General features: G+C 29.5%; 8 protein-coding genes across 8 annotated transcripts; 2 read left to right on the top strand and 6 right to left on the bottom strand.

The window, feature by feature from the left end:
* Nucleotides 1–86: 86 nt before the first annotated feature.
* On the bottom strand, nucleotides 87–1,448 carry T552_02993 (malate dehydrogenase, NAD-dependent; the record flags this gene model as incomplete). The annotated part of the gene is made up of 9 exons (XM_018371513.1): nucleotides 1,431–1,448; nucleotides 1,129–1,373; nucleotides 1,069–1,087; nucleotides 898–1,022; nucleotides 548–849; nucleotides 486–500; nucleotides 414–439; nucleotides 250–377; nucleotides 87–200 (listed from the first exon to the last, which is right to left on the bottom strand). Exons 3-9 carry the CDS (start codon nucleotides 1,079–1,081, stop codon nucleotides 87–89), a joined length of 723 nt encoding a protein of 240 aa, XP_018224642.1. The 5' UTR covers nucleotides 1,082–1,087; nucleotides 1,129–1,373; nucleotides 1,431–1,448.
* Nucleotides 1,449–1,887: 439 nt separating this feature from the next.
* Nucleotides 1,888–2,603, bottom strand: T552_02994 (hypothetical protein). The gene is made up of 4 exons (XM_018371514.1): nucleotides 2,440–2,603; nucleotides 2,308–2,393; nucleotides 2,060–2,251; nucleotides 1,888–2,009 (listed from the first exon to the last, which is right to left on the bottom strand). The coding sequence occupies exons 1-4, from the start codon at nucleotides 2,555–2,557 to the stop codon at nucleotides 1,923–1,925; spliced, it is 483 nt and encodes a 160-aa protein (XP_018224643.1). The 5' UTR covers nucleotides 2,558–2,603; the 3' UTR covers nucleotides 1,888–1,922.
* A 93-nt stretch (nucleotides 2,604–2,696) lies between these two features.
* Nucleotides 2,697–3,160, top strand: T552_02995 (hypothetical protein). Its single transcript, XM_018371515.1, has 2 exons — nucleotides 2,697–2,730; nucleotides 2,781–3,160. The coding sequence occupies exons 1-2, from the start codon at nucleotides 2,709–2,711 to the stop codon at nucleotides 3,113–3,115; spliced, it is 357 nt and encodes a 118-aa protein (XP_018224644.1). The 5' UTR covers nucleotides 2,697–2,708; the 3' UTR covers nucleotides 3,116–3,160.
* Nucleotides 3,161–3,304: 144 nt separating this feature from the next.
* T552_02996 (hypothetical protein) lies at nucleotides 3,305–6,671 on the bottom strand. The gene is made up of 5 exons (XM_018371516.1): nucleotides 6,216–6,671; nucleotides 6,057–6,168; nucleotides 4,702–5,974; nucleotides 3,697–4,640; nucleotides 3,305–3,649 (listed from the first exon to the last, which is right to left on the bottom strand). Exons 1-5 carry the CDS (start codon nucleotides 6,632–6,634, stop codon nucleotides 3,341–3,343), a joined length of 3,057 nt encoding a protein of 1,018 aa, XP_018224645.1. The 5' UTR covers nucleotides 6,635–6,671; the 3' UTR covers nucleotides 3,305–3,340.
* Nucleotides 6,672–6,853: 182 nt separating this feature from the next.
* On the top strand, nucleotides 6,854–7,571 carry T552_04193 (hypothetical protein; the record flags this gene model as incomplete). The annotated part of the gene is given in 9 exon segments (XM_018372244.1): nucleotides 6,854–6,885; nucleotides 6,900–6,909; nucleotides 7,129–7,157; nucleotides 7,252–7,279; nucleotides 7,346–7,371; nucleotides 7,396–7,403; nucleotides 7,411–7,427; nucleotides 7,451–7,460; nucleotides 7,516–7,571. Coding segments are annotated over 9 exon segments (216 nt in total).
* Nucleotides 7,572–7,684: 113 nt separating this feature from the next.
* On the bottom strand, nucleotides 7,685–12,015 carry T552_02997 (hypothetical protein). Its single transcript, XM_018371517.1, has 14 exons — nucleotides 11,818–12,015; nucleotides 11,697–11,762; nucleotides 11,603–11,652; nucleotides 10,789–11,557; nucleotides 10,431–10,739; nucleotides 10,153–10,377; nucleotides 9,994–10,107; nucleotides 9,855–9,951; nucleotides 9,681–9,812; nucleotides 9,125–9,634; nucleotides 8,981–9,078; nucleotides 8,483–8,935; nucleotides 8,328–8,441; nucleotides 7,685–8,282 (listed from the first exon to the last, which is right to left on the bottom strand). The coding sequence occupies exons 1-14, from the start codon at nucleotides 11,968–11,970 to the stop codon at nucleotides 7,731–7,733; spliced, it is 3,642 nt and encodes a 1,213-aa protein (XP_018224647.1). The 5' UTR covers nucleotides 11,971–12,015; the 3' UTR covers nucleotides 7,685–7,730.
* A 27-nt stretch (nucleotides 12,016–12,042) lies between these two features.
* T552_02998 (hypothetical protein) lies at nucleotides 12,043–14,130 on the bottom strand. The gene is made up of 13 exons (XM_018371518.1): nucleotides 13,957–14,130; nucleotides 13,863–13,911; nucleotides 13,712–13,816; nucleotides 13,556–13,659; nucleotides 13,231–13,506; nucleotides 12,717–13,184; nucleotides 12,584–12,668; nucleotides 12,516–12,539; nucleotides 12,436–12,470; nucleotides 12,313–12,393; nucleotides 12,224–12,264; nucleotides 12,114–12,178; nucleotides 12,043–12,068 (listed from the first exon to the last, which is right to left on the bottom strand). The coding sequence occupies exons 1-12, from the start codon at nucleotides 14,085–14,087 to the stop codon at nucleotides 12,132–12,134; spliced, it is 1,446 nt and encodes a 481-aa protein (XP_018224648.1). The 5' UTR covers nucleotides 14,088–14,130; the 3' UTR covers nucleotides 12,043–12,068; nucleotides 12,114–12,131.
* Nucleotides 14,131–14,461: 331 nt separating this feature from the next.
* T552_02999 (hypothetical protein) lies at nucleotides 14,462–15,449 on the bottom strand. The gene is made up of 2 exons (XM_018371519.1): nucleotides 15,354–15,449; nucleotides 14,462–15,304 (listed from the first exon to the last, which is right to left on the bottom strand). The coding sequence occupies exons 1-2, from the start codon at nucleotides 15,401–15,403 to the stop codon at nucleotides 14,506–14,508; spliced, it is 849 nt and encodes a 282-aa protein (XP_018224649.1). The 5' UTR covers nucleotides 15,404–15,449; the 3' UTR covers nucleotides 14,462–14,505.
* Between the last annotated feature and the right edge of the window lie 326 nt (nucleotides 15,450–15,775).

Raw genomic sequence — 15,775 nt, forward strand, 5'->3', positions numbered from 1 at the left:
TAGACGATTATGATTTCGTCTTAGTCTTGGCATACTCAGTATAAAAAGAAATTCCTTTATTTATATTTTTCTATAAACATTAGAATTCATATATTAAAATAATATATAATTTCCTTAAGTTCTACAATGGCATCACTAAGAATATGTTGTTCATACTGAGAAATAGTGCCAAAATCTTTGACTTTTTGAGCACCATCTACCTATAAAAAATAATTAAAATATTTCTTTTTTGTAAAAAATATAACAAACTCCTAATTCTACTTGAACAGCAAAAAAATCAAGATTAACTCTTTTGACAATTTCATCGCCACCAGGAATTCCAGGAAGATAAATAAAAGTTGATTGAAGAATTCCAGAATGTCCAATGCTTGCGTAAACTGATATAAGTTAACGTTTAAATGAAATTAAATAACATATCTTTATCAATGCTTCAATAAAACTAAACAAATATGTTAGTATCAATACGAAAAAAAAATAATATTCACATAAAAGCAGAATATCTAATATAAATAATAAATACAATGAAATTAAATAAAAAAAAACTTACGCCATACTAAGAGTTGCAGAACCATTTCCATTTTTTGCTTCAATTACTTCATCGCCTGCATATTGAACTCTATGTACCAATGATTTCAATTCATCTTGATTTAATTCAACCTTAGGTTTCGATTGGCTTATAAGTGGAATAATAGTTGTACCGCTATGTCCACCAATAATAGGAATTTCATAACAGCCAGGATCCGAAGCCGTTTTAAAGTGTTCAGCGACAAATTTAGCTAAACGAACACTATCTAATGTAGTTATTCCAAACAATTTTTTCGGATTAAACACATTATGTTCTTTAAGAACCTATAAAAAATATTACAAAATTACAACCCAAAAAATCACTGCAAATACTTCTGCAATAATAGGAACTGTAGAATTAATAGGATTAGTAATAACGAGAATAAATGCATTCGGTGAAAATTTAGCAATAGATTCTCCAAGTTCAATTATTATTTTCGAATTTGTAGAAAACAAATCTCATCTTATAAACATTCCCACTCAATATATATTCATAAAACTTACCATCACGCGTCATTCCTAACTTTATATACTAAGATTTTTTTTAAAAAAAAATACACAAACCTTCCTAGGAAATCCTGCTGATATAACAACAAAGTCTGCTCCTTCTAATGCCTTTCTAATACCATCGTCCTCTGGAAGATATCCTTTTACCTCAGGTAATGTACATATATGACTTAAATCAACTGCAATTCCCGGCGTATTTACAACATCATAAAGCGACAAATGACTAATCAAAGGGCTAGCAACATATATAAACAGATAATTCCCATTAAAATGCCATATTATAGCAAAAAACGTACCAATTCCTATCGACCCCATTAAAACTTGTTTAAGACAAAAAAAAACCCAGAAATTTCACATACTTGCATAGTAGACTTAAAGGCTGACCAATTCCACCTATATATTTAAAGTTTCAGCATAAAATAAAGACTTTTTTTTGGAAAAAACAAAATTCAAATCATACCGGCACTAAAATAAGCATTAATAAACCGTTTAAACCCGGAAAAAAACTCATAAATCACTTACGCTCCAAGAATAGTACATTTAAGAGTCATTTATAGGTTATTCTACAGCTTTTTCCTTATAAAAATAGATTTCTATCAACCCTCTTAATTATATGTCGTTGATATATCCAACAGGCAGAGAAAATAAGAGAATTTATAGGAATTTAAAAAATACAAGAATCTATCAAATATCAACAAGAAACCTGAATATTTCTTAAGAGAAATAAATAACATATTAAAAATAATGAGTTAAATATAAGAAATATAAAACTATAAAAAATAATTAATATAAAAAAACAAAATAAAACAAAAGAAAGGATCTTTTGTTTTATTTATATGTTTTTTCATGTTTTAAACTTTTTTTCTAGATTTTTTTTCTGGTAAAGGTTTTTTAACAGTTTGTGAAGATAAAAGTAAAGCTGCACGAGAAATAGCCGCCTTAAAAATATATAAATATGTATAAAAAAACAAAGAATATTATTTCTTACACTCTGAAGCTTTAGGGAATACTCTTTTTTAACCAATAATCGCTTAATACGTTGAACCGTATAACAATGAGATTTTGGTCCATAGTATACCTTACGAAGCATAGAAGAAGGCCGATTTCTGCCTTCTAAATGACAATTCTTCATAAAAACTACTAATCCTTTATTGTTTTTTCCTGATTCAATACCCAATCCCTATAAATATTTGTTGATATAAAAAATATCATATTTTCACATAAAACTCGTCTAACCTTATCGTTCAAAAGACCACAATAAGAATATACATGTTTATTAACAAGATTAACCTTTTCCCTTGAAAAAACTACCGGTTTTCCTACTAAAAAATACCATCAATTCTAATTCTTTTAATCATCCTTATTTACCTCTCTGTTTCACCAAAAATGATGCGTTTTTTTTTAAACAACTCCAAACAACATCTCCTGATAAAGATTCATAAAAATTAGGCTTATTTAACAGCGAATTATCCTTTAAATTGCCCATTTTTTTGCACTCTTTTTTCCGTATATTTTGTCGAAGGCTCTATATTACTGGTAGAACCGTCCCATACTAAGTCACCAGGTGGAAAAAAAAATTAACAAAAAAATATAAAATAAGAGGAAAGATGCGTCTCTTTATTGCATGGATATTTCTTATGTTTTTTGTATTTTTTTCATGTTTTTTTTTTGTGCAAAAAAACATGAAAAAACATATTAATAAGTTGTAGGTTTATTAATAATGAAGCGGTTTTATAAGGTTTATATACCTTTGAAATGGTTTAGAGGGAATAAACAATATTCTCGAGTAGAATCGTCATTTCAAACAGACTTAGAAGAAGGATTTTCATCAAAAACGTTTGATCTTTATCAAAATATTGAAAATAAAGATAGTAGGGCAGGTCTTGATAGTTGTAGTAAAGAGGAGATTTATCATATTATGAATAAGTATAAATGTGGGTTCGATGAAGCCAGGGTTATATTTAATCAGGAACGTATGAAATATAATTCCATTGACCCACAAACAGGGAAGCCTACAGATCCAAGAGCAGTATTTTTTTCATAAATTAATTATGAAAAATTAATTATAAAAAAAGATATATAAAAATGTTTATTTGATACCTTTTTATATTTGCTTAAGAATATACAATTTTAATTGATTTCCATGTAAATAATGTTTTAATCCAAGAAAATATAACCCTAATGAAATATTCTCTAGAATAAATATAATCCAATAATCATGTAATTATGAGTAATGGTAATTCTAAATTAATATAAGCATTAGCGTTTCTTATGTGTTAAGCTTTAATCGATTTCGTGTAAGATAAGATTCTAATTTCATTGCTTCTCTATTCCATTGTTCTTTCAAAACCTTAGAAGTACCTTTAAGTGATTCTCTAATTAGATTTAAATCCTTAGAACATATAGAATGTCGCTTTTTAACAGAAGAAAAAGTAGTTTTAGATTTGAGGGCAGCATTTGAATCGATAGATATATGTAATAAATGATGTTCATAATCATGTATAAGAGGGGACAATTTTATAACAGTTGAATTTGTTGCCATTGCTGAAACAATAGCGCTAAACCCTTTGAAACTAATCTAAGATTCCTCGTAAGAATGATTTAAATAATCCGACGTAAACTTACCATGTTTTTATCAAGATCAATTCTACGAAGCGTTGTATTTACCAAAAGTACATTGGCTATTATTTCCGCACCCTTTTCTTTTATTGAATTTCCTTCAATTTTTAAAACTTCAAGAGATTTATTTTTTTCCAAGGATTTTAGTGATTGAGCAATCCCGCTACCAAAACCAGTGGTCTGAAGCAAACCTATTTCACCTGTCAAATCTAATTCTTTCAGAGAAGTATTTTTCTCAAAAAGCTCAGCTAAATATTTGCAAGTTTCTTTAGAAGCTTCATATGGGAGCCCAATTCTAGATATATCTAAATGAGATATATGTTTAGATACAGTAATAGCCTTTAAAAGATATTGAAATTGTTCTTCTGATGAATAATCAAGACTAGCTATTGAAATTCTTGCAGGACCACGTCCCATTAAAATAGAAGAAACAATTTCATCATGACCATCAAATAATCTATTATCTCCTGCAAGTATTTGCAATCTTTCATCTCGTGGTTGATCCACAAGATTAATAGCGTTAAGTATCTTTGCAAAATTAGTCCCTGTTATTCCACAAGATTTTAATGAAAGAATTCTAAGGGAAAAAGAAGCATAATCAGAGAGATATAGAGATATCAAATATATGATAGTTTCTGACAATATAATACCATCTAAGCAAAGCTCATGAAGTCGTAAAGAATAAAGTGATTGAGGTTGAATAAAGGTTTCAGGAAGATCAAATATACAATAGCCTAGTCGTAATACTTTTAAATAAGAAAGCTTTGAAAGGGTATCATTTAAAGCGTTAATTTCAACCAATCCTGGATTATGTGAAAGATCTAAAACCATCATAGTATTATGTTGAATTTCAAGACCTTGAAGCAAAATAGACAAGCTTCTACATGATAAACCACATTTACTAAGTTCTAATCCCTCTAAACGAGTAAGTCTATTTGTTACAGCGTCCACTAAAAAGTCATTAATATATTTTGAAGAAAAAAAAAAAAAAAAAAAAGAAAGAGATCATACAAAGCCAATCAACATCAACCGAATCCAACTCAATTTTAGAAAAATTAAAACATCGAACTTGTGTTATTATTTCATGCCTATTAAGTGGCATTAAAGCTGCAACCACTTCTGAACCTTTTTCATCCGAATCATTAGACATACAAGCTTTTGGGATAGTACCAGATAAATTAAGTTTAATAAGGGACTTGTTAAAAATAGCTAAATCCCGCAATTCTTCTTGAAGCACAGAACCTCTTCCTAAGCCAGCTTTTAAATTAAGTATAGCTCTTTCATGAAAATTGGTATCATCATGACGATATTTTTTCGCTTTTAAACAGCTAAGATTAATATCTACAAAAGAGATTTCATTAAATGACTGATAGCGTAAAGAACGAAACACAGCAAGCAGCTCAAGCAATGAATAATCTTTATTAGATGACTTTTTCAAAACAAATTGTGTTGGTGGTAGCAAGCGAAATATTGATTTAGAATCTTTCTGATAAATTTGATAATAAATATTAGATGCATCAACTCCATAACTTATAGCATAGCCTCTTAAAGTATGTTGAAAGCTTTCTATATTTGTTTTAATATCTTCAGATTTTTTAGATAAAGATAATGCTTCAAAATCTTGAGACAAATTTATAGAAAGAGGCGTATTTGGCCAATGCGGTCGCAATTGGTCAATCGCCTTTTTTATAATAGCCATAATCTCGTCTGACTTGCAAGAAGCAAAGTCTAGACAATTCGTCGAATTACATGGAATCTGAAACCATAAGCGCATATAATCATCATTGGGTGACATGATTATAGAAGAAAGAGATAACAAACCATATGTGGGTATATCAAAAGGTCGAAATGTATTCGTAGAAAATGCCGGATATTCCAAAGATGGAATAGGTAAAATATGAATGCTATATGTTCCAATTACAAGAATTCGGGGTACAAAAACTCGTTTCGTTATATCATCATGTCCAGAATCAGACCGTGATGATTTAGACAATTTCTGGACTACTCGAAATGCTTTAAAATTCTGCTCTGACACTATATTATTTTCGTATGAATATTTCATATAATTTTTAACATAATCAAATTGCTTAGATGACAAAAATGCTCCTGAAACACATTGTAACTGCACTGCTGCTCGAATATGTATAATCCAACATCGCATAATATCGCTCGACCTATAATGTAATGTAACAATCGACACCGTAGAAAATGATGATGACGATAAAAACGGATCATCATAATAAATTGAAAAACTCGCCGGCCCTACCTCCCTAATAGCTATAATCTAAAATATATTAATCATATAAATATAAATTTTCATACATTAAAATACAGCAAAAAAAAACTGTATCTATAAATTCACTTACACGACAAAGTAACAATGAAGGTCGATCCATTTCCATACGTTGTTTTCTAAATATTCCATGAATCGTATGGACTTTTGATATTTTCTCATCACATTGGTTAATCGGTGCAATCCTAACCCTATCATCAACACCTAACCCTAACCCTAACCCCCCACTTACGAAGGAAACGCCATCACCGCCTTGATTCGCGATTTAAACTTGTATAATTCTTCATTTGTAAGCACTAAATATTCATGTTTTTTATTCTGAAAAAGCCCAACATGTGTAGAAATAGAAATGACTCCTCCATGAAGTACTACTGAACCATTTTCCCGTTGTTCTACTTCATCCTCTGGGGTAGTTGCCCCTGATATTGTAGTTTGTCCACTTGACTGAGATGTATCCGACGTCACTGATGATTTCCGTGACGGAGGTCCTTCTTGTCCTTCTTGTTCTTCTTTATGCCATGTTCCCAATAAGATTCCCTCTTTTCCTCTTCTTAACGCGTCTCTAGGTTCTCTTAAACCTAAACCCTCTCTAACCCTCATCCAAGCATCGCTATTACGCCTGTTTCTCTCAAATTTTTCCATTTTTAACATGTTTTTCTTAAACTTCTTTTATGTTCCTTTTATAACCCATTCTTAACCTTCATAAATAGGTATTTTAAACCCTCTAATTTACTGTACGCTTTTGTTTTTACGAAATCGTTACGTGGAACTTATCGATATATGTGTCACTCGATAAGGAAGAGGCTGCATAGAGAAGATGGAAGGGGGGATGAAGAATAGAGGGATAAAATAGATATATATAAGAAGGAGATGTTTATATGTGGTGAATTTATGATTTTAGTGTATTATTTGAAAGTGATAAGGGAGTTTTATTGAGAAGAAGAGGGAGTAGAGAGTAGAGAGGGCGGGGTTAGGGTTAGGGCATAGTCATAGTATAGTTAGGGTATAGTTAGGGGTTAGGTTAAGAGATGACCAGGGTACGGGTTAGGGGTTAGGGTTAGATCCTGTATAGGGCCAGGGTGTAGAGTATACTATCTAGGGCCAGGGTTAGGGTTAACTATTAAAGTATACTCTTAAGGTTAAAGTTTACTCTTCTTTTAGGGTTAGAAGAAAAGTATATTTTTCATGGTAGGATCAAGCTTAGGGTTAGGGTTAGGGTACAAGGTTGAAATGTTAAAGTGGGGTTATTAAAGTGGAGATATTTTAAGGTACAGGAGTAAAGGGGTAGAGCGCAGGGTTAGGGTTACTGTATAGGGTTAGGGTTTAGAATATAGAATGTAAGGGGTAGTTTGTAGTTTGTAGTCTGTAGTTTGTAGTTTAGGGTTAGGGTATATTGTATATAGTGTATATAGTGTATACAGTATAAGCGTATACAGATCTAATTGTATATCTATAATGTAATTATAGATTATAATGAGTTATTTTATGATTATTCTATTTAATTTTTATAATTGAATAATCTAGTTAAACAGTAGTTGAGAATTTACAGGTGGAGTTGAATCGAAAAAAGATAAGAGATAACCGATAAGATAAGAGATAAGATAAGAGATAACGACAAGATAAAGGATAAGATAAAAAGTTAGTTAAGATAAAACTAAATAGTTTTCTTTGAAATAAAGAATTATTGTTATATATAAATTTTATCTTTAAAAATGAATATTAAATAATTTGCATATTTTTAATTATATTAATCATCTATAATTTCCCAGCGAGAACCAGCTATTCTTTTTTGTGTTATTAATTTAGGAGGTAAATCCCAACTTTTATTTCCTTGTCCATTATGAGGGCATAATCTTGGAATAACCCAGCATTTCCTCTTTAATCCATCAGATTCAGGAATAAGTTGTGGACAAGGATATTCCAAAGGTTTCGAATATGTTAATAAAGGTGTTGATTTTGCTAATCCTGAAATATTATTGGGTTCTACTGTTGTAAGAGCTTTTATTCTGACTTTAGATGAATTTGAAGAACGATAAAGAGTGTGATAAATAATATATTTAGGAAAAAGACGAGGATCAGTTATATTTGTCATAATTGAAGATGAATGTAAATAAACAGCAGGATCATCATTAGTCTCCATGGAATCAGTGTGTTTTGATATTGTAGGAAATAGAGTAAAATAAGGTGTATATATGATTTTAGATTTAGAATTAGTTTGTATAGAATTTGGTAATAAATCTCCTCTGATAGCAATATGATCAATAAAACTAGCAGCAACAATTTGTTTAATCGCATTAATCTATTTTTTTCAATAGAGTGAATTAAATTTCATATTTTTTAATACCTGTAATGTAGACGGAGGATTCAAAATTGCATTGTATTCCGTAATAGCACTTGGAAAATTTAATTTTAGAATGTCTGTAATCTGATGCCGAAGTTTTTGAATTTCTTTCATACTCTAACCAAAATTAACATTTCATAATTATATATTAAACCAACTTTAATCCTTAAAAAATTCCTAATACAAAAATCATCTTTTTCTCCATCATATGCATATGCACAAACTGCACTAAGAAGTTTCAATATATCACTTGTGCTATCTAAACCACAAAATTGCTTATGCGCATTAGATAGTTCTATATATTTGCTCCTTTTTTTCAATTTGTCTTCTTTTTCTGAAAAGCTTGATACAGATTTCTCTTTTTCATAATCACTTTCTTCTTCAGACGTTTCTCCATTATTAATATTATAATTTTCCAATTCATTTTTCCTCATAAAAGGATCATCAACAGAAAGTGCTGAAACAATAGCAATAATGTATGGAAGACATTCATGCTGTTGCCCAATTATAAGCATTTTAGCATATCTTGGGGCCAATGGAAAAAGCGACATCACTTTCCCAAGGTTGGTTATTCTATGTTGTTTATCAAGAGCACCTAAACACATTAATAACTAAAAATATAGTTAGATCAACTCAAATATAAGTAAAATACATACATCTATAGCCTTTTTTAAACTACGTTCTTCTGGAGGAGTAGGAAAAGGAAAATTTAATATATTGTCAATATTCATACTCTTCATTTTTAAAACTACACCTATAAAACTTAAAAAAATGAAAATTCCTTGATATCAAGTATATACCTTCAATTGGCATACGTAAAATCTCGGGTTTTGAATGCAATAAAAATTCTCTGTCAAAAAACGCAGATGAATAAAGTCGATAACAATGTCCTGGACCAATTCTTCCTGCTCTTCCAGAACGCTGATCTGCACTTGCCTTACTTATCCATTGGATATTAAAACTTTGTACTCCAGATATTTCGTCATAGATACATTCTTTTACTCTTCCAGAATCAACAACATATCGTACATTTGGAATAGTCAAGCTTGTTTCAGCAATATTAGTCGCAATAACACATAACCTGACACCCTTAGGAACAGGTTCAAAGACTTTAAGTTGCTCCTCTGTCGGAAGTAAAGAATATAATGGAATAACTTTTAAAATATTAGGTATATTTTCTGAAGTATCGAGCGGCATATCAAAATTATATTCATCTTCATTATCCATATCAACGTCATCATCTTCTTCAAATAAATCAACTTTATCTCCATTAAAAACATCAAATTCTATATCTTCTGCTTCCAAAGAACCTTAAAAAGTTATTGAAAATTTCTATATTAATAAACATAAAAATACCTTCTTTTGTAGGAAATTTAACAGATAATTGAGTTGTTGATTGTGTTGTTTTTTCTGCTTGCGGAAAAGTTCTAGATAGTAATTTACACATATGTTTTATCTCATTTTGTCCTGTCAAAAAAACTAAAATAGCTTAAAAAATTAGTGATAGTAATGAAAAAGAGTATTTAAAACCTCCAGGAGGAAGTTTCCTATGAATCTTACAAACTATTTCAAATGATTTTTCAACATAATTTAAATGTACTGTTTTTCTACTAAAATGTATTGATACCTAAAAAGAATTAGAAATATAATACAAATGAATATACATTACCGGATATTGTCTAGCACCAATTTTTATTAAAACAGGTGGTGGATTAAAAAGTTTATTGTTATTTATAAAGTCATCTATTCTAAGAGTAGCAGACATAATAATCAATTTCAAAGGCTATACAAATTAAATATAGATAAACCAAGTTATACAATGACAAACCTTAACATCAGAATTCTTTTCCATACTCATTTCTTGCCTCAATTTTAATACTCTACTTAATACTCCAATAAGAATATCAGTATTAATTGTTCTTTCATGAGCTTCATCAATAATAATTACAGAATATTTTCTAAGAAGAAAATCGGAAGAAAGCTCATGAAGAAGTATACCATCAGTCATAAATTTTATAGCTGTAGAAGATTTTATATTTGTATTAAACCTAACCTGAAATAATAAAATAAATATTCAATACATCAGAAAACATATATACGAAATACCTGATATGCTACCTTTTCCCCTAGTTCTCCCAATTCATATGCAACCCTATTAGCCATACTAATAGCAGCGACACGCCTTGGCTGTGTAACTCCAATCATTCCAGGAGTATCACTTTGATCATTACCAAATCCAGCCTCAAAAAGAAATTGTGGAATTTGTGTAGTCTTTCCAGAACCTGTTTCTCCAGATATCACAACACAAAGATTGTTAAATATTGCCTCCATAATTTGCTGTTCTTCTAGGATAATTGGAAGATTTGAACGAATTTCTTCAACATCTTCACTTCGTTTTATATTAACATAGAAAGCCTAAATACACTCGTTAAAAAAAAAGGAATTATCAATATTTTATGTATACTTTTCTTTTAAAATCCGGATTTGATGATATATTTTCAGGAGGAGGAGATAAATCTCTAAATGGATCTCTTGGAATAAACGTTTTGAAAGCATTCCTACTATTTTCTAAACTATCAATATTTGTTGGATTATCATTTTTTTTTTCAATGATTTCCATTTGTTTTTTTGCCCATTCATTAAATCCTTCTGGTTTTTCAGAAACATTTGTAGCATCGAATGATAATGATTCATTTGCGGATAGGTCATTATCACTTTGAATATTACTATTTACACTACTTTCATCACTTTTTGATGAAAAACTTGGTTGCACATCATCATCAGCCATTTCCTCGTCATTTGATTCCAATTCTTCACTATCTCGATCCATAGATTGATCAGTAGTACTTTCTTTTACATCCTCTAGCTGATGAAGCCCTTTTCCCTTACGAAGTGCCACAATTTCTCTCCAATTGTTCTGTTTTTTTTGTTTCTTCTTTTTTTCCAATATAGAAAATGAAACACATGCAAGTTCTGAATTTCTCTTCATTGATGTACCATTTAGAATCATATCCTGAGTTTCCTCTGTTTGTTTTGAATCATTTATTAAAGGATTAACTGATTCATTTTCTGACATATATAAATCTTGTTCTGGTGGGCAATCTGTTGAATCTTTTGACATAGAAAGGGTACTTCCAATATCAGAAAGCCCTCCATTTTTATATTTCTTCCTTTTCTCTTTTCTTCCTATATTTTTCGAGCTATAAAACATACCAGATTTATGTTTATATTGACTATATATTTATAAATATGAAAAACATACTTCTTTTGTTCTGAACCTAAGTTTTAGCATAAGATCCGCTTTCTCATATTTTCTAAGCTTATTTTCCTGGTCTTTTATTAATATAAAGTCCATATCAATATGTTTTTTACAATATATTTATCAAGACGCTTTTTTTTCTTGCTTGACATCTTTTTTCTGGAGGAAAAAGACATCATCTATTAACATATATACACATAAGAACAATGATTTTAGTTTATAATATTCTTATACCTGCTCTTTCAGCTTTTTTTTTTGCTTTTGTTCATCTGGTAAAATCATTTCCACATTAGCATCTAATGGACCATTTTTAATATAGATATCAGAACCAAAAGACTCCTGTCCCTGGCATTCTAGAGTTCTCTCCTTATTTTTATATTTTACCATCTTTTTATCATTAATCCATAAGTCGATAAAATCAATTAATTATTTAAACAAATAAGATCAAACCCTTTATATCTACAAATAAATATAATTAAAGTTTTCTGAGATACGTTAGCTGTAAACTAAATTTATATAAAATAATTGACATATTAGAAGATAAAAAATCAATAGAATCTGTCAGGAAAAAGAACAGGTGCTATACATGTCCATACTATAATTTAAATTAGTATCCATTTAAAGAATAAATACAACATACTATATAGCCCATGACAAATCCAAGAGCTAAAGATTTTCATCCTAAAAAATTAAGTGATTTTCAATTAAATATAAATAATGTATACATACCATACAATAGAATAACTATACCCGATAGCAAGAAAAGGTCCATTATCATTATATTTGTTCCCTTGTGTTTTTAAGGTGCCCCTAAAGATTTTAGATAAAAAAAAGATTTTAAGAAAAAAAAACCATCCAGTTAATAAACATGTTGTATAACATGTCGCCTTTTTAAATATTCAATTTAATATTTATAGGAAGAAAAGACTTACAAGAAAGAATATAAAATGGAAAACCTAGAAATATTAATAATATTAAATTAATATAAATAAAAACTTACAGAATAATTATATTCAACAGAATTCCTATCGGACAAATCATTAAAAATATCATCTGAATCATTAAGAGCAGAAGGTGGAAGAGATCTAAATCATAAGCAATTAAAATTTTATCCAATACGCAATATAAAATACCCAGTTTCAACCGATGCTTCTAAAAGTTTCTGTCTTAACTTCATTTCATGTAAAGACTTGTCAATTATAGGTTCATCATCATTCTCTTCCTTTAACCTTTCATAATATAGAAAATCATTTTTAGAATAAAGGAAAATTGAATGCACAGCTGCTCTAGATGTGTTATAAGCAATTGCTAAAAATGTAAAAATAGCATCAAAAATAATATTAATTGTTTTTGTATGCGAAGGATGTGCCATTGGATTACATAAAGGATTGTTAGGATCAATAGGTTCATTAGAAAGTGCCGATACTGTAAGATAAGTTGTATATAAGCAAACTGTAGCTGATTGTGCAAGTCCTGATTGAGGATTATAATCCTGAACCGTAGGATGAATAGATATAGTCGTAATAACAAGTAGAAAAATAAAATTAATAAAAATAACAAGTTGATTCAAAGAACATCCCGGTTTTGCAAAAAATATACACCTAAAATAATAAATATTTTCTTTTTTTTTTTTGATTCAATTCATACATCACAAGCATAAGAATAATAGTCGCAAAATACATAAAAAGTGTAGACCCTACAAGACATGTTTTCCATAGATTATTTTGTGCTATTTCATATTTTTGATAACAAATTTCGGCCCATGAATAAGCAAAGTCAATTAATAAAAACAAACCAAAAAGAATAAACATAATTGATCCTATAAAAGAAAAATAATTTCCCCAAAAAATAAAAAAAGAATCATTAATTAAAAATGCCGTCATTACAATTAAAGACCATCCAATAATTTTAAATGCCCAAAAACTCAATATTTTTAAAAAATATTCAGAAAAAAAAACAATAATATGCATACCCATCTTGTATACATGCTCTCTTTTGTTTATTAGATCGTACTCCCACTAATAACCCCGCTAAAATCAAATGTAAAAGACCCAATGAAAAATTAATCCTATGAACCTAAAAATATGATAAAAACCCCCCGAAAAAAACATTATCTCTCTTATATTACCGATAATACTCCATAACACCTTTCTTCTGGACATGATATCCTTATTCCCGGCGTCAATTTCTCTAGTTTTTTAACTGCCCAGTTTGACCTCATTAACCATGAAAACTACATATATTCATAGATTTCTTTAAATATATACTTAATATTCTACCAGACAATTAAGAATAAACAATAATGCATATAGAATTCGCGTTAAAAAACTAGATTTCTCGTTATATATGCATGTAAGACTTTAGAAAACTTACTTGGATGACTTAAATGATGAAAATTTGCGGAAAATAGAGAAAGATAGATGACTAAAACATGAAATAATCCATCTGCTGCTCATAAAAATCCCTCCAATCAATATTAATGGAATCAAAAGGATTATCCACATTTTTATATTTTATATTCATCAGATAGATGAGGTTAAGAAAGAGATATTAGGTGGGAATAAAAAATATTATAAAATACAAAAAATAATGTATAATATAAAAGAATTAAATAGAAATATAATAACGAGCTAAAATATATTTATAAAATAGTTATTTTTCTTTATACAAAAATTATTGATTATGCGTGTAAATATATAAATGAATAATTAGTTATTTAGTTAGATAGTTAGATATAATAAGAAACATATAGAAATGATCACCAAAGACCTTGTTGATCTGACAGTGAAATTGAGAAAAAAAAACGACTTATGAATCTGTATAGATATAGTCGATACTGACAAAAACGTATTGAAACAAAAATATATATATATATAATGAATTAAATATAATATAAACGAGATATCTCGTTTATATTATTAATTAGATAGCGCTTAAAATAGGATGCTCGATCTTTATTTTTTTAGTTCCACTTTCAAGAGGCAAAGCGTTGATTAAAAAAGATTCCGTTTCTTCTAATAATTCTGATACACGAATTTTCTTACGTTTGTGCTGTTCTTCTTGTTCTAAATCATGATGCATATCTCGCATCAAAATATGTAAATAAGCTTCTCGTCTTTGCAATTCAGCTTCTCGTTGTCTCAATTGTCGATCTAAATCATTAAGATTTGCATCTTGACGTCTCATTTGTGCTTCATTCATTTCTAATTCCGATACTCTTGATCGAAATAAATCATTAACTAATTCTAATTCTGATACACGTGTTCGTAATGCTGCATTTGCTTGTAATAAACTATCAATCGTTGGAACCGTTTCTCCTGTATTTCTAGCAATCGTCCCTTCATAAAACACATCATTTTGTCCAACGACTGTAGATGTTTGATGTCCCGCACTGGGATTCGCTACGGGATATCTATTTTCTTCCTCAGAAGGACTATTAATACCTGATCGAGTCGTCCTCCCTACAATTTCTGACGATTCTATCGATCTAGTCCTCGTATTTTTAATCCGATTTCGATTTTTTATAATATCAGTTTTAAGAGAGGTCGGCCTCGAACAACCATGGAGTTTTAAAAACAACCCACATGCATTACATAAGGTAGCACCTGATTCGTCTCGACGCCAAAGAGGAGTAATAGACGTTGCACAATTCTGACAAACCGGTGATCCTGAAATCGGCAATGAAACTGTATTACTTCTCGGAAGATATCTTGTTGATATACTAATAAATAGATTTTAAAAATTATATTTTGTTTTAAATATCTTATTACTTATTTTCCTCAATAATACCATCTGAATTGGAACGCTGCTTTGTCTGCATCCCCGCTTGTAAGCAGCTTCCTGACAACCGTTGACCTTTCCTCTTCAATCCCTTTTTCTACTAAGAAAAACCCTTCGATTATTATACGATAAAGGCAGTTAACCCTTTCACAATTACAAGAAAAAAATCTAAATTCATTAACCCTAAATATCAGCCTTATTCTGTATAATTTACCACTCCAACACTGACTTCCCCTCGTCTTTATACTATGTTAACACTATACAATAAACCCCACCAGATGACCCCTCTGGATAACGAGTGTGAAAAAAGTCTTAAAAAATAAAAAATCGACTCTTTATATGAAAAATGTTATGATAAAGCCCCAATCAAAAATACCCTAAAAACCTTAACTTAATTAATTGTTTTCAATGA

The sequence above is a fragment of the Pneumocystis carinii genome (genome assembly GCF_001477545.1).
Source record: "Pneumocystis carinii B80 chromosome Unknown supercont1.14, whole genome shotgun sequence".
NCBI lineage: Eukaryota > Fungi > Ascomycota > Pneumocystomycetes > Pneumocystales > Pneumocystaceae > Pneumocystis > Pneumocystis carinii.

Excerpts from the sequence above, each read along its gene's own strand:
- T552_02994 (XM_018371514.1), bottom strand. The coding sequence starts at position 2,557 with ATGGGCAATTTAAAGGATAATTCGCTGTTAAATAAGCCTAATTTTTAT. Across the intron at positions 2,252-2,307 it reads GTGGTCTTTTGAACGATAAG|GGATTGGGTATTGAATCAGG; the intron begins GTTAGACGAGTT and ends AAATATTTATAG. Across the intron at positions 2,010-2,059 it reads ATTCCCTAAAGCTTCAGAGT|GCGGCTATTTCTCGTGCAGC; the intron begins GTAAGAAATAAT and ends TATATTTTTAAG.
- T552_02995 (XM_018371515.1), top strand. The coding sequence starts at position 2,709 with ATGTTTTTTGTATTTTTTTCAT. Across the intron at positions 2,731-2,780 it reads GTTTTTTGTATTTTTTTCAT|GTTTATTAATAATGAAGCGG; the intron begins GTTTTTTTTTTG and ends AATAAGTTGTAG.
- T552_02996 (XM_018371516.1), bottom strand. The coding sequence starts at position 6,634 with ATGTTAAAAATGGAAAAATTTGAGAGAAACAGGCGTAATAGCGATGCT. Across the intron at positions 6,169-6,215 it reads GCGGTGATGGCGTTTCCTTC|GATTGCACCGATTAACCAAT; the intron begins GTAAGTGGGGGG and ends TGATAGGGTTAG. Across the intron at positions 4,641-4,701 it reads GGTTGATGTTGATTGGCTTT|TGGACGCTGTAACAAATAGA; the intron begins GTATGATCTCTT and ends ATGACTTTTTAG.
- T552_02997 (XM_018371517.1), bottom strand. The coding sequence starts at position 11,970 with ATGGTAAAATATAAAAATAAGGAGAGAACTCTAGAATGCCAGGGACAG. Across the intron at positions 11,558-11,602 it reads GATCTTATGCTAAAACTTAG|TCAATATAAACATAAATCTG; the intron begins GTTCAGAACAAA and ends ATAAATATATAG. Across the intron at positions 8,283-8,327 it reads ATCCTCCGTCTACATTACAG|ATTAATGCGATTAAACAAAT; the intron begins GTATTAAAAAAT and ends TGAAAAAAATAG.
- T552_02998 (XM_018371518.1), bottom strand. The coding sequence starts at position 14,087 with ATGTGGATAATCCTTTTGATTCCATTAATATTGATTGGAGGGATTTTT. Across the intron at positions 13,660-13,711 it reads GGTGTTATGGAGTATTATCG|GTTCATAGGATTAATTTTTC; the intron begins GTAATATAAGAG and ends TCATATTTTTAG. Across the intron at positions 12,471-12,515 it reads TCCATTTTATATTCTTTCTT|GCGACATGTTATACAACATG; the intron begins GTAAGTCTTTTC and ends ATATTTAAAAAG.
- T552_02999 (XM_018371519.1), bottom strand. The coding sequence starts at position 15,403 with ATGCAGACAAAGCAGCGTTCCAATTCAGATGGTATTATTGAGGAAAAT. Across the intron at positions 15,305-15,353 it reads GGTATTATTGAGGAAAATAA|TATATCAACAAGATATCTTC; the intron begins GTAATAAGATAT and ends TCTATTTATTAG.